Genomic DNA, 16,713 nt, shown 5'->3' with positions numbered 1-16,713 from the left:
GCAACCAAGAACGATCCCTGGATGCAGGCCTGCAACTCAGCCTGAGTACAAATGACCAATTATGGCCCACTTCTATTGTACAAATGCTCTGCTGTAGTTAATGACTGTCCTACATCCAAGAAGATTCTCTTGTTCTTACATGCTGGCTAATAAGTCAATTTTCCAAATGCAGTAAGCACAGTAAATCCTAGGTAATTAGGGCTTGTTTTATTATTATCATTTTTTTTTAGACTTGTACATAAGTGGACAGAAATCAACAGAACATCTAAAAGCATTAACATTTAGTTATTTGTCTTGTGTGTCTTTCTTTCTTTTGCCTTTTTGTCCATGCAAACGCGCAGCTACGTTAAGCGCTGATTTTGAAGCAGATTATACCCTCCTTTGTTTTTTCTTGTATTTTTTTAGCTGATTGTTGCAGCCGCACTCCACATGCACATTCATTTTAATGAGGACACTTGAGACACATCCATGTTGCAAGTGCCAGTTATATGCTAAGATGCCGGCTTTAATATACTGTGATGTAGAATACATTTAATAAGAACCTAATAATAATCATACAATTATGTTTTCATATAACAAATGAAATGACCACAGTAGATATTCAGTCTTACTCGAGTACTCAAGATATTAAAATGTCAACCGCCTAGCATCACTAAGGAAAAAGTCATTTGGCTTCTTTTGGATACCATGAATAAATCATGATCAAAATTTGATTGAAATCCATCCATTAGCTGCTGAGGTATTTCAGATTCCATAATCTCTCGGATTTTATAATGAGGCACACGTAATTTGCATCGCCAGCTTTAGTCATGCACTACAATTACCAACCCTTAGTCACTTTGGGAGATAGTACTGTTTTTCCGCGGCAGAGATAGTAGCTAATAGAAAGCACAGGTGTTGATTGCGTCTCAGTGATGCATGGAACACGGTGTTATTTTGAAGGAGAAAGCAGTCTAACACCATTGCACAGTTACAAAGAGTTTCTGGAGTGGGAAAAAAATAAACCTCACAGACAGAAAACTCCATTTAAACCCAGACTAATGGATGTTTTTTGTTTAGGATGGCAGCACTGTGACAGCAGGATCCACCCACTTATAGTGAATACTAAAAAAAGGTCTTCAAATTTGGGTAAACCATTGGAAATTTGAAAACGTTTTAGAGACTTCAAGAACTAATAATCCCCCCAGTAAATTGGCAGTAGACGACCTAATTGCCTAACAAAAAGCAGATTGATATACTGGTCTAAACCTAATAAGGTTTTTATGTTGCTGGCACTGTGGGACTTCACGAAGCAGTTCTCGGTTTTTCCCCCTGATGTATAATGTGTGCGAGTCTCTGCAGGACACTGCTTTTCTCATGCAGAGGCATGCTGAGCCCACGCTGCGTAGCAGTGGCATTTTTCCGTTTCCACTCACGTACACGGCTGGATGCATGTACCATCGAGCTGACTACTGCCGGATTGATTCACCTGTCGCCTGAGCAAGTTTGATCCCCAGCGGCAGTCTCACAGCGACTCAGCTAGTGAGGCTGTGGTCTCCCACCACTCCCACCCTTACCTACAAACCCCCACGCCTGCGCTTGCTATCCGCTCGCAGGCCCGCGTTAGTTATTTCTCTTCAGCGTTTGCACAGCGATAAACTAGATTTATAGTTACAGCGGTAAAGCAAACTCACTGAGTGTGTTAACTTTATCTTCAAGGACGTAGCGGCAACAAGGGACTGAAGAGTAATGACTCAACTGTGAAAGTGAATCTGACAAAAAAAAAGGGTCACATTTCGCAGTGATAAGAGAGACTGTAGCTTGGTGACACTGACTGACAGAGAGAGGAATAAATGTGAGCCATTAACGCTGACTGCTCCAAGGCTGAAGAAACACACACGGATACACACACACAGATATAGAAGATGCAACAGATAGAGGAGTCTGTAAGTCAGGAAACAGACACATTCTATGTTTTGGTTGACTTTTTGTTCATACTTTTGACAAACAATTCAACAATTCTTCTATACAAAGTATAGAAGACATGTTCTCTGGAGGGAGAAATAATACTTCTGCGTCTGGCAAACCGATTGGTTGCCAGGAGAACTGCACCTCTCTGACTGCACTGTGATGATGATTTGCCTGAATTTGGAAAACACTCTGTCAACTTTACTGTTATGTTATGTTACGACATTAATGTGAAAAATTTATACTTTAAAATATAAAATTTGCATCTGGTAGTTCGTTTAAGCTAGCTTTGTAGCACTTACCTTTGCTTTAATGATGAATAATTTCATGTTCGTTACCTCCCACACAATAAGATTGTTTACCCATCAAGATCAAAAATACATGTAGCTGTCCATACTTTAAACGTTTTCATCCTGGCAGCAGTGGAAGGTGAGCAATTTTCTACAAGATACATAGATGTCACTGAACTGGAGCTTTGGCGAGACATCGCCATTTTTAGGGATTTAAATTAAGCTGTCGGAGCAAAATACGGATCACAAGTCACCAACATTCATAGTTTCTCTTCATATCTTTGCTTTTCCTCCATGGATAGATGATCCAACTAGTCTTGTAGTACACTTTTGTCTTGCAGTACCAGGGACTGTCTACTATTGTCCATCATGATGCTGTAATGTTTTGCTGGCCTGGTTAGTTAGTCGGTCACATGACTGAAAACTATGGATGGATTAAGAATGGATGTCTCTCAAGTTCATATGTGTGTACACACGTGTAAAGGCAGATAACCAAATACTTTTCAAAACATTTTTGACTTGTTTAAAAATACTGAATGCAAAAATAAATGTCTACAACTTAGGCATTCTCAAAAATCCACTAGTTGAGCGTGCACTGAGGTCTGATTGAAATCTTTCCTTAATCTTATGACATAACTGTAATAAACTTGCACCGAGTTAGAAAAAAATCACCCATGTCATGCCTAGTTATTAGCCTCACAACTTTCTCCCAAAATTTCTTCCTTCTTTCTCATGTTGAACTCCTTCCCACCATGCAAAAATTGGATGTTTTCTTGGCTTTAAAAGGGAGGAAGAGGCGAGCTGGAGGAGAGATTCTAGGCTTTTCTTTTGATTTCACTCCTCCAGTAGCAGCACGGGCTTCTAACTTGCAGGCGTTAGCAGTGGTCCTGACACTCTGCTTGGTCAGTTAGGTGAGGCTGACTAACAAAGTATAGGGGTTTGTTATATGACCTTCTTATACTGTGGGTGTTAAAACTGATGCAATATCTATATTTCTGCTTTCTGTCTGTGTGTGCTCATAGTGATGTGTTATCTTATGGCTGATCAGCAAACTGCTGAAAGTGTTATTTTTTGATTCATTCAATAAAAAAAATCTTCCATGGTGGCAAATGGCCAAATTTAAGAAAGTATATATCGTTTAATTCAAGATTTAAGCTCTGCTCTGTAGCAGTTTTTTGTGCCCACTTAGTGTTTCATTGCTTCTCTTACTCTTTCTCTTCTTCTCCTTTAGCTGCCAAGTACAACGGCGAACTGTACAACAAGCGTCGCCTGATGGTAGAGATGCCAGCAAAAGGACTTCCTCTGCAGCCCATGGGCAACTCCCGACCATCCATGGCGTCCATGGGCAACATGTCATCAGTGACTCCTCAGATGACCACCAACCCCATGGCTTCAAACCCTATGAGCGCCAACCCTATTAACCACGTCATGACCCCAATGACTTCAATGACACCCATGACCTCGCTCACCCCAATGACTTCTATGACTCCTATGACTTCCCTCACCCCTATGACCTCCATGACTCCTATGACTTCTTTGGGTCCACTGACTCCAGAGCCAGTGGCCACTTATGTCACCGAGATGCCCAGCATCTCCTCTGTCTCAACCCTGCCGACAGAACGGCACATAGCCGCTGGAGGAGGAGGGGGACACAAGCCAAACGGCCAGAAACCCAAAGTCAGCCATGGTCACACTGCCCACAGCTCTCACAGCTCTCACAGCTCTCACACTCATCTTCACAGCCACAGTAGCAAGCCACCAGGACTAGGGGCTACCTCCCTGGCACACATGGCGGGGACCATGCCAGGTGGCACATCCCTGGGCATCTCCAGGGCTGCTGAGACTGTCATTGGCCACGGCTCAGCTACAATGGGCCGCCCACTGGCGTACAGTTCCAATACAATTGCGTCCTCACATGCGATGGGGCTGGGGCTGAAGGGCTGGGACGGGACTGAGACGGTGGGCCGGAGGAAGACCTACGGGCACAAGAGGCCTCAGTGTACCATCCTGGAACCGAACCAGCTCCACAGCACTAGAGGCCACAGCCACAGCCAACACTTCCTCCCCACACAGCCCTACTTTGTGACCAACAGCAAGACAGAGGTGACAGTGTGAGAGAGAAAGACAAGAAGAAATAAAAAGAGAGGAACAGGATGCATGTGGAGTGGTGACACGAGTAATCTCTGAGTGGAGATACAGTACCAGCTCTTGAGATGTTCAAACGTGCAGATCTTCACGTGTGTTTGTGTGTAGAAGTCGAGGGTCGTTGGTTTACTATGTCCGAGTGGTCCTTGTTTCACAAACAAAGTTCACGACGAAATCTCTCTAAAAGACCTTTGCTGTCAAAAGGACGGCCCCCGAGTAGGTGGCATCTGTAACCATACTAACAAAGAGCCTACAGAGCAGGGATGTCTTTACACTTGTGGTGATATTAGAATGTTGTCTCACAGCTAATATCTACTCCATAATGATACCGATATTGGAGAATTACAGTGCGACTGCTCTCAGATGGGAAACTGCTGATTTAAAAAAATGGATTGGTTTAACAAACCAAACCTGAGAAGCAATATAAGGGATCAGCTGTAGGCACTGAAGCATCACGGGTAATGAGAAATACAGCAATTACCCATAAACCTCGTGACAAGAGGTGTGCTCACCTGTCCAGCAAAGTACTGAAGGGTTTGGAAGAAAAAACACTTCCTCGTGATTCACACCCAAATCTCCCGAGGGCTTTCCAGCAGACACACACGATGAGGGCCCTGGGCTTTGGACTGCAGACATGAAGGCTTTGTACTGTGGCTTTTCACACGCACCTCCTTGAGCTGTGCGGCTGAAGGTCTCCCTTTTCCACAAGAAACTCCAGAACAGAGAGCGGATGCTGTGGCACTGGTTTTATTTTGTTCTGATCTCGTCTGCGTGATGACAGCTGACCCAGGGGAGGGACAGGGAGGCCGGGACGAAGCATCTGCATGATGAAAATGCACACATTCAGAAATACACGGACACGCAGAGTTACCACACAGTTGGGTTTTTAATTATTGATGCCAGTGAATTTAACTGGCATCAAAATTAAATAGGTTTGAAAATGCTCTTTTACGTGACACTTTTGACTTTTAGTAATGGCAGCTACATCAAAAAGACCAATGTAATCCATGCACACACAGGAAACATCTTTAAGTTTTCAAAAAACATTAAATTGCACATTTAAAAAACATTTTAGACAACATGCTATGTGGTATATGAGAAGACTGATGCCACCTCTACATGTCTCTGTGTTAAATTTAATGCTAGAGGCAGCAGATAATTAACCTAGCCTAAAAAATAAATAAATATATGGAATGAATGTTAGAAACAGGAGGGGGAACCATTAGCCCAGTTCTGTGCAATCGAACAATAATGAAATTGCCTTCAGGGACCTCAAAACATCACTAATTAAGATGTTACATCTACTTTATTTATTCTGGAAAAAAAGAAACCTAAGAGTAAAAAGGACATCCTGTGGTTTTAAGTGGGGGGGTATATGTCAGACTTCACATTAGGTTGCCAGGCAACAAACTGTTGAACTATTCCTCTAAAAGAATTAATAAATAGTGCAAAAAAAACCCCAAAAAAACCCAACCGTGTTCTAATGTAGCCGTGGTGAGGATGATCACGCTGGAAGCAGACAAAATGACTAATTTAATTTAGACTTTGTGTGTGTGTTCCTTTTTTCTGAGTGTGCAAAGATGAGACATGCCCAGACATTTTTACAAAGTGGACCAAATGTAAGAGTTTTGACCTCTCATCGTGTTAGAGTTTACAGAGCTCTGGGATTTAAAAAGTCCTAAAACTGCCACAAAAAGAGCGCAAAGAACAAACACCTTGCTGTCGCCCGCGAGGCACTGCCACGAGAAGCTAGTCTCGATCAGATCACTAACTGTACTCAAGCTCCAGCTGAAAAAAAGAAACCCGGCACAACCAGCTGTAAGAATCTATCTGGGTTACATGACTCAAACATAAAAATAAATCCCCTTAAATCTGGCAAATAGGCCAAATCTTCTAAGGGATTCTCAAAGCCTATTTGCTTGTTTTTTTTTCATGTAAGATATATTAGCAGCAGCAGCCACTGTTATCATGTAAATCTTGTCTTCTAAAGTGCTTCATCCACCTCTATTAATTCAACGAATTAAGATGATTTTTAAGTGATCAGACTGCACTAAAAATGAGAAGCATTTGGCAGAAGCGTAAACACAGTTGACAGCAGACAGCATCCCACTAACAAAGACAGATTGTGAGGGCATTTTTGGATAGAGAACAAGGAAGAAAAAAGCCGGGGGGTGTTTAAAGTAGGAAAACCTGAGAGGGAGAGGGCCACGTGACAATCTTGTGAGAGTAAAGGATATGAATATCAGCGTATACCTGAGACAGTTTTTTGCCGGCATCAGCTGCACTGCAAGCAGTTTGGGCACGTTATGGATGGAGGTGTAAAAGGAGAACCTAATACTGCAGTAATACTGCAGGTTCTAAGTCGGACACGAGAAGAAACACCTAGGCCAGCTGAGCGCATAGATAAGGGGCTCTGAGGGAATATTTTTCCCCTCATGCTGTGGAGCCCCCTGCTGCCTTCACGATCACGTGACTGTAACCCGAGGCCAGATTGAAGGCATGGAACAGGATTTAATAAGTCATCAGAGCATTAAAATGTGTCACCTACACACTTAACACACGCACACACACACGTGCGCACGCATGTCGCGAACACATTACAGGGTGGACTCTGCTTTCCTTGTGTTCCCACAGTGCCGAGCGGCAGGTGTCATCACAGCAGAGAGACCAAGAGTCGGTACTGTTACTGCGCCTGTTGTACATGAAAGACTGTGAAACTCCAGACCATGGCCCTTTGTAGCGATAACTGATATTATGCTTTTTATATATAAATATATATATATATATATATATATAAATTTACATAGCCTTTCTCTCTTAATCTATTTCTTTTCATCCTTTCCTCTTCTACACTTTTCCCCCTCCTCTTATCCTTTTCTCTGTCAGTCTAAGGAGAAAGACCTTCAGAGTAAATATGTGAGAGAAAACAAAAATGGGGCTGCGATGAATCTTTTCTGTAACAACAAAGTTCAGGCACGTGACGTGATTGGTTTCCCCGTGCACACTGCACACATTTCACTGTTCACAAAGTGTGTGTGTGTGTGTGTGTGTGTGTGTGTGTGTGTGTGTGTGTGTGTGTGTGTGTGTGTACATCCAACCCAGGCTGATGATTTTGTGATTATTGTCTTTGAAGGAGTCAAATTCAAACAAAGTCATATTTAAAAGGGATTCAAAGGAATACAAATACATATATTTGTGTTTGGTGATGCTATGCAGGATCCCCCCCTTATATGTTCCTGTTTCCTGGCAGATTGTGTTGTTTAGGACAGAGTTGAGAAACAGGTCAGTGTTCGCTGGACGTACATTATCAGACCCAATTGGCTTAATCCAGCAAGGCAGAAATGTGGAAATGTGAACCCTCCATGCAACCTCTTGCTGGCAAATCTTTGAAAGCTCATCCAGCTCTGCGAAAGCAGCCAGCGGAACAATTCGTAGGACGGTGGAAACAGTTGGCAAACAAAAAAGCAACCAACAAACCCCCCACCTCCCCCATTGCTCATTGTAACAGCCAAATAAACCTGATATAAAGGAGGGAATTTGTTTGAGCTGGCTGTGTCATGGTTGATAGGGTCAGGGCCACAGATGAGTGCGTTCAGGAGGCAGTCATGTCTGACATTCCTCATCAGACGAGTCAGCCAGACAAAAAAATGCCAGAGCAGAAGGACACAGGTAGTCTGCAGGCTTAAAAAAGAGTTCATTTATTAGTGCATTTTTTTTTTTTACAGTCAGTACTGGCTTAACATACTGCAATAATCTATACGGTATTAAAACTGCTGCATAGGGAAAAGTAATTCAGTGCAAAGTGTGGAAGTTTTCATTAACTTGTGGGTTGATGGTGCTGACCAACAGAAAGCTGCACAGTACATCTTTTGCATGAGAGTTGTACTCTCATTTCAAATTCTAATCCTAATAGGAAATTGTACAAAGGTATTTCAAAGCAAAATATTTTACTCCCTTGCCAACTGCATTCGCTACATTTGTTTTAGACCTGCAAATTTTCGCTGGTCTTGATAGACGGCCATTGTTACAGTAAACTACCTGTGTCAACTGCTTTTTATTAATGAATGCATTGTTAGCGTTCTACCCAGCCTGCCCTGTAGGCCTGGTCAAAAGTTGTGCAGTGTGACATCAGTGCTGCATTAAACTAATTTATTGATGAACTGACAGTAAACAGCAGCGAGCAATGATCACAAGAACTAATATTGATAATCAATCTCCAACCCTTCACGCCCAACTGGTCGCAGCAGATGGCTGCCCCTCCCTGAGCCTGGATTTGCCAGATGTTTCTTCCTGTTTGAAGGGAGTTTTTCCTTCCCACTGTCACCAAGTACTTGTTCATTGTTATTGTACTACTTTGTTATTGTAGGGTCTTTACCTTACAGTATAAAGCACATTTAGTGGACTGTTGTTGTGATTTGGCCCTATCTAAATAAAATAAAAATGAATTGAATTGATGCTATCGTGTTGAAAGGGGCTAAAGGAAGAGCTGACAGGCAAGCAAAGAATAACTTACCCACTTACAAAATAACCTAGAAAAGTATTAGCAGCCACAAACTGAGTATTATAAGAGCTTGGGCCACACATGCGTCACTGAAGGACAAAAGGAGGTGAATGCGTCTGGGATATAAAAATTGGGGATTAAAGCCCTCCCTCCCCTCTCTTGTTTTTGGAGTTACCTTAATAACAAGTTCTCCTGTTCAGCAGAGCAACCAGAGTTTTAGATAGAAGTGCTCAGCAAAATATCTACAAAGGGTATTCAGTAAGAGACAGAAGAGGAGCTGCACTGGGGCCTGTGGCCAGGGGGCTTTATTAGTTCTCACTGTGGTCTTTAATCACCAAAACCCAAAGAAATGTGGGAAGGAACTTTGATGCTGCAACAGGGACTCCACAGTCCACAGAGGCGCACAAAGACAGAAGAGGGAAATTAATGTCAATAGTTGGGAGAAGCTTTGAATTATTGATACAGTAAAAATGGTGGTGCATGAGTGCTAACAGCTGTGAATCAAAGACAATTTGTTGGATCTCACACACACAAAGACACATACATATACACAATCTCTTCTTTCCAGTGTTTTGCGTTGCTCAAATTATTGATTATTACTGCAGCACATGCAGCTCGATAGATTCTCGCATCAAAATCGGCTATGTGTATGCACTGGAACATTGCGTTAGCTCCTTTGGGCTTTATTTTTACACTGTGTCCTATTTAAGCTGAAGATGTGAAGCATGGATTGTTCTTGATGTCAGTCTAAATCAGGAAAACGCAGCTGTCTGTATATATTAATTTCTTAGTGGCAAAGTAGTAAAGAAAGACCGCCCCAACCCCACCCTTTAATTAGAACAGATAAAAACGCGACGTGCTTGTTTCGCCGAAGAAAAGACAGAGCAGGGTCATCAAGACTGCAAAATGGGATATGTACAGTTCATCAGAATGACATAAAAAGGGCTTAAACACAAGATACGTTTTTCTCCACTCTTTAATTTCTCTGCTCTTTACTGTTGTTATTTGCTGGGCTTAGTAGTGTTGTAAACATGACAGCTAATGGAAAAGCAGCATCTTTGTGACCATACATCCCGAGATTACCGTGTTATCAAAGACGGTTCTCGTCAACTATGTTTACAACTTTGTATAGCATCAATCCTTATGTGCAGTGTTTTCTCCACCTGGAGCTATCTACTTATGCACAGAAGCAGAGGAGATGCGGTGTTTGTTGTCCAGTAACGCTCAACATTTGTTTTAAAGTGGACCAATTACGCTATTCCTTATTTTATGTCATGTATATACAATTCTCATATTAAACCGGGGCCACGTATCAATTAATGAGGACAGCATATGTGAAAGTAATCCCTGTAAGCCAGCTTTTTTTTTTTTTTGTATGACGTCAAAAAAAAATCAAATATCTAGGGCTTACTGAGGGCAGAGAAGCCCCTCCCACCTGCTGTTGTTCTTTTATTTGGGAGAAACAGCCAATCAGAAGAAAGTTAGCTTACAAGGGAGGCTAGCCTTAAAGAGACAGGCGCTAAAAAGGCTTGTTTCAAACAGTAGATAAACTGGGGGCTCATGTATTAGCTGAAAATCAGATATGTATTGATTATTTGAGCTGTGAATCATGCTACTCTAGTGAAGTCCAAGAATAAATACATGGAGCCTGAAATGAGCACAGCAGACCGTTTTTTCTATGGCTTGCGACTATGGTGGATTTCATATGTAGGGTTTTTATCAGAAGGTAATTTTAAATATAATCTAATTGCTATTAGGATTCAAAGAAATACTTCAGTGACAGTGCATTTAAATGTAATCTGCATAGTGACTTCTGCTAGGGCCCAAAGTTAAAGGGTCTTCCATCAGTTTTGAAGATTCAACAAGTTATTTGCAGTAAAACTATGATCCATTAGTATATCCTTTTATAGAATAAGTCACTGATTAACTCATTTTAGTGTTAATCAAGCAGTACATACAAAGTTACCTATAGGAGGTCCGGTTTTCTATTTTTGATGTCCAGACCAGTTTGTTGTACTTATGCATATGTGTTTATGGATAAGTAGGGCCCCAACACTGCATTTATGCGTAACGTAAAGCATATTTTTAATGGTAGAGCCCCCATCTCCCACTATTGTTTGCAGAGTAGCTTATAATATGCACCGTGATGCCCCATTGTCCTTTTACTGTTTACTGACTTTATAATTTGTGGAATTAAGTTATGAAAAAGCTGTATTTTGGTACTATTCAGATATTGTTAAGAAAAAAAAAGAGAAATATAGCAGATGTATTGTCCCAGAAATATATTACCATAGTGTTGCTATGACTGTCTATTTTTCCTCTTTTTTTTCGCAGGGGGGAGGGGTTGATAGGGATATTTTTGTTCTTCTTTTGTTGTTGATTTGCCATCTGACAGTACAGTATATCACCATTGTTCTATATACGACTTTCTTACGTGGCAATAAAAGATGACTTCTGTAACAGCGCTCCTCTCTTTGCCTTCCTTTGGTGTGTCTTTTTAATTCTCTTTTGTTTCCTCGTCTTTTGTCCTCAGGAAGAGATACTGTACAGTGCCTCAGCTCGTCTTTATTCTCCCATGCTTCTTTTCTTTATAGTCCCCCTCCCACTTTCCTCCTGTCCATTTCCCTTGGCTCTCGCCTTCCTAGCAAACATTTGATGTTATTAGATGTTGTTAGGACACTGAAGGCTAACTTTAGAAATGCATTTATGCTGTATACACGACAGCAAAGTAAAAGCTGAAGCAGCGCTCATACATCAGCATCGGTTGTGGCTTTGTTCCTGAGGCTGACAACTGAATTTCTCACAGATGTCAATTTGAAATAAATCTGTTTGTCTATTTCTGTCAGTTTAATGCAGCTTAATTAGCAGTTTTCTCGTCACAATAAAAAAAATTGACATGTGACAAAGTGGCTCAAGAATGACATGCAAGATCTGGTTCAAGGCTCTTTTTGAGTTTAATAAGTAGTGATTTTAAACATATATACAAACATATATTATGAATCTCCCTCCCACCCCCCAGGAGGTGGTATGTGTGTGTGCTCTTAAAGCTGAGCTCCTCTATCAGAGGCCTGTGATTTTGAAGGTTCAGCACAGCATCTTAACTGTTCCTAGGACTGCACCCCTCTGGACAGAGACCTCTGATGTCGTGCCTGGAATCTGCTGGAGCCACTCTTCCAGTCCTAATGCTACTATTACCACTGGGACCACTTTGGACTTTACCTTCCACATCTGCTCCTGTTCCCCTCTTACCTCCAGGAGCCACTATTGGAAAGTGTTTACCAGAACTGTGCATTATTCATCACTACCAGCCTCAGCTGGCCAGAGTGGTGGCCCTAGATTCATCAGTTCAAGCACTACAGTATGAATAATGCAAATTTCCATAGGCCACATCTTTATAGTGAACAACAGCACGTAGGGCCATTATCTACAAGTTTATCCTATGCACCTCACTAATAAGGTTCTCTTTAAATATATATAGACATCAAAAAGCTATATTTTAGCATTTTCTGTCATAGATTTTCATCCTCTGATCTTATGTTGAGTTTTATTTAGCAGGGCTCATTCTAAATCTTTCCATACTTGGTTTGATTTTCAGGGGATTGCAGCTAGAAACTGTAGACTTTCTAACTTTTCAAAAGCTCTTAAAGACAAAACAGATGGAATTTATTATTATTACAAGTCAACAGGGACCTGTAATATTCAGTCATGATAAAATGAAAGCGCACCATCTGTCAAATTTAAGGTTTTGCACATCAGGACATCATTTAAAAAGATCGAGCACTGCCCAGATCTTAAAATGAGGCGAATACGCCCTGCGATAGACAACAGCACATGACATATTTCATTGTTGCATCAATTCATTTGGGTTTGTAGACATATTTATGCACAGTTCACTCAAGATCCTGTCACAGCATTTTAGCATTTAGGGACTAGCGTTTAGGCCAGGGGTGGGCAACTCCAGACCACAAGGGCTCGTGTCCTGCTGGTTTATATCTCCCTGGGTCAAAACACCTGAATCACATGATTAGTTCATTACCAGGCCTCTGGAGAATTTCAGGACATGTTGAGGAGGTCATTTAGCAATTTAATTCAGCTGTGTTGGTTCAAGGACACATCTAAAACCTGCAGGACAGCGGCCCTCAGGGCCTGGAGTTGCCCACCTCTGGTTTAGACTTTGCCTGGACCATTATTTTCTTTTTTAGCCATTCTGCTGCAGATTTGCTGCTGAGCATGGGATTATCGTCCAACTGCATGATCCAATTTCAGCCAAGCTTTAGCACTTGGCCTCCCATTAAACTCCGGAGTACATTGGTGTAGAGACGCGTTTGTGATCGACTCAACTTCAAGCTGCCAGGCCCAAAGACAAGCTCAAATCATCACACTAGGTAGTATACTACCTATCAGTATGAAGTGTGTCTGCTGGTGTTCGGCTGTCTCCAAATGTGGTGCTGTGCATTATGGTCAAGCGTCTCCACTTTGATCTCATCTGTTCAAAGGACTTTTTTCCAGAAGTGCAGTTTGTTCAGATGCTCCGAATGCTCCAGACCGGCTTTCATAGAGGTGCTCACAGTTGCTGATGATCAGTTAGAGAAGTGCATTTGATTAGCAGCAAGTGACTGCTACTAACTCTCTTAATGTCTATGGAAGTAGTAAGAGTTTACTGAGTTTTCACACACTGCTTCTGCATTTTCAGTTTTTGTTAAGTTAATAGTGGCACAGAGTCGTATGTGATGTTTTGTTGTTCATAGGGAGTTGTATTTACCTCACTGCGAGACATGCTAGGGCCAGATGATTTTTATTATGCCTTGATGTGGGAATCATGTTTACCTTTTCTTATGATACGACTATGCATATATTCTTGTCTTCTACAATCAAGCTACAGTCTTTCAGATTTTCACGAGTTCAGACTACTTTTTGTGTTGTTTTTTCCCCGCAGTAATCAGTGATTGAATTTATTTATTTTAATTTTTGGTTGAATGGTCCACTGATCCTGCACATGATCTAAATTTCCTTCCTTGACTTAATCAGACTTACTTCAGCCTCACTCTGTGCTATTCACTCTTTTACTGTATCAGAACTGCTTTGGCTGCAATGATAATCCAGCATTTTCCTCTCCGGTTTCTTTGCATTAAAAACTGGAGGTGGTGAACATGATGTATATGTATTCGTCATAGAGATTAGTGATGATAATTACGATCAAAACAATGAAATGATAAATTGCCCGCAGATTAGCTTTAAATATTGCATGAAGTAAATCCTAACGGGATTAAGCAGCCATACTGACCTGAAGATAAGGAGCAAATGACTGCAAACTGCCAACTGTTTTGTGCTCTGCTGCATATTTGGAAAATTACACAGCATGAAAACAAATTACTGGGTAACTGAATGACGATAAACGGCACATGACTTTCTTCTGACTTTTGGGAACAGGACTGAAATTTTTGGAATATAACCTGAGTTTTAATGTTGTGCTTGGTCTAAATGTCACAAACTAAGGACCACAGATATCCCACAGATATTTAATAATTTTTACATTTGATTTTTGCCTTTTATTAATGATAACGTCACAGATAAAAGGTTCCAGTGTAGATGAAATGTGCCTTAGTCTACAAAGCCACAGTGTTCAGAGAGATATTTAATCACTCTGCACGCAGAGCTGAAGCCTGAGAGCTAATGTGTCCTTTGGCCTTCAGTGGGACGTCGTTGCCAGAGAGAATAAAACCTTCAGTTTCAGTTGTAAATGTTTCCTTTATTGCCTTCAAATGAACTGTGAAAGCAAAGTATAAACAACAAAACAGGTAAGCGTGTTTAAACCACAGGCAAGTGTTGTCTTCACACCTATCCAAATACAAAAACACAAATACACATCATAACCAGACACACCCATTCACACAATGCGAGTTTACACTAATTACTCAGGCTGCCAGTGCTGTTGGCAACGAGGAAACAGTCCAGGGAATTTCACCCAAAACAAAGCAAAACCTGCTTTTCCTCCTGCTCCCCTGCCAATCCCGCTACCTTCTCGAATTCTGCTCAGCAGAGCGGAGCTGTACAATGAGAGCGCTCTGTGTGTTTAAAGCCATCTGGCACTGATCTCTGCTTCAGCCTTTAGGGGCATCGTCACTGTCGTCATCGTTGTTTTTTGGTAGTTGTTCTTGTTTGTTGTTAGCTGCTGCTACTGTGCTTAATTAAGATTGTGCTTATCAATAATGTCAGTAATAGTAGAGTAAAACTTTTCCCCGAGTGCGATCTGCTTTGAGGGCAATAGTCCAGCACACACACACACACAAACACACACATACATACATATATATATATACCACACCAGGCAAGACCCCAGGTGCAGGCTGTGTAAAGATGCCCCAGAGACAATCCAGCACATAACAGCAGGGTGCAAGATGCTAGCAGGCAAGGCATACATGGAACGCCATAACCAAGTGGCCGGCATAGTGTACAGGAACATCTGTGCCGAGTATAACCTGGAAGTCCCGAGGTCAAAATGGGAGATGCCCCCAAGGGTGGTAGAGAATGACCGAGCTAAGATCCTGTGGGACTTCCAGATACAGACGGACAAAATGGTGGTGGCTAACCAACCGGACATAGTGGTGGTAGACAAACAGAAGAAGACGGCCGTAGTGATCGATGTAGCGGTTCCGAATGACAGCAACATCAGGAAGAAGGAACACAAGAAGCTGGAGAAATACCAAGGGCTCAGAGAAGAGCTCGAGGGGATGTGGAGGGTGAAGGTAACGGTGGTCCCCGTGGTAATCGGAGCACTAGGTGCGGTGACTCCCAAGCTAGGCGAGTGGCTCCAGCAGATCCCGGGAACAACATCGGAGATCTCTGTCCAGAAGAGCGCAGTCCTGGGAACAGCTAAGATACTGCGCAGGACCCTCAAGCTCCCAGGCCTCTGGTAGAGGACCCGAGCTTCAAGGATAAACTGCCTGCAGGGGCGTGCTGGGTGTTTTTTTTTTTTTTATAATAATAATAATAATAATAATAATAATGGATACTTTATTGATCCCCATGGGGAAATTACTTGTTTTTCTCTGCATTTGACCCATTCACCCATTTTATATAGGCTTCCACTGAGAGGCCAGTTAAGGACAGACAAAAATGGACCCTAAGTGCATTTCAATAAATTGCTGCACCTATTTTTTATTTTCATAGCAAAATATCAAGAACTGAGTGATGAAATGGTGGGAGACCTTTGCATGGTGCTACATGACCCACTGGTAATATCAGTTTGTGTGTCATTTGCATTACAATATGGTTTTTATTCCAAACATGACAGAAATTTGTCAAAATAATGAATGTCTGCTGGCATCAGAAAAAGCACATTAAAAGATTTGGGTAATAGCAATAGTGTTCCCTTTATCAAGAAGAAATATCTATATGATTGTTTTCCTTTTGGAACTTTCCTGCTCAATCTTCCACAGCGCTGTACATCAATTATATAGTAAAAAGAGCACTCGGCTTTTTAGAAATTGTATATGTTATTCTCATGGCCCAAGGGGGCAAAAATCTGCATCTGTGAAAATGAGCCATTCCCTTCCAATGCTTCAGACCAGGAGGAGTCACACTCTAATCTGTGAAGAGAAAGCGATGTACAGCCTGGAGGGATACGTCTGACAGTGATGCTGGGACTCACTTTGTCGTCTTTTACGCTGTTTGTTTGAACTTTCAGATCCGACGGAGCTTCATTTCGTAACATGGTAATGGTGTCAGTTAGAAATTGGAAATCCTGCCTCATAGTCAAAATCATTCTTCCTTCTTTTTGGACTTTTTTTCCACCATCAGTTACTCCTCCATTCTGCCAGTTCAGGTTTT

General features: G+C 41.7%; 1 protein-coding gene across 1 annotated transcript in view; it reads left to right on the top strand.

Moving 5' to 3' along the window:
• Positions 1–11,347, top strand: part of shisa9a (shisa family member 9a) — a 63,343-nt gene extending 51,996 nt beyond the window's left edge. Inside the window, exon 4 of the mRNA XM_012922226.4 lies at positions 3,469–11,347. Coding sequence (XP_012777680.1) covers positions 3,469–4,352 — 884 coding nt within the window. The 3' untranslated portion in view covers positions 4,353–11,347. The remainder of the gene's footprint in view (positions 1–3,468) is intronic.
• Positions 11,348–16,713: the final 5,366 nt, after the last annotated feature.

This window comes from Maylandia zebra, linkage group LG8, assembly GCF_041146795.1.
Source record: "Maylandia zebra isolate NMK-2024a linkage group LG8, Mzebra_GT3a, whole genome shotgun sequence".
In the NCBI taxonomy this organism is placed as follows: Eukaryota; Metazoa; Chordata; class Actinopteri; order Cichliformes; family Cichlidae; genus Maylandia; species Maylandia zebra.
The sequence above is the reverse complement of the archived record's forward strand: the minus strand, read 5'-3'. Positions and strand labels throughout refer to the sequence as shown.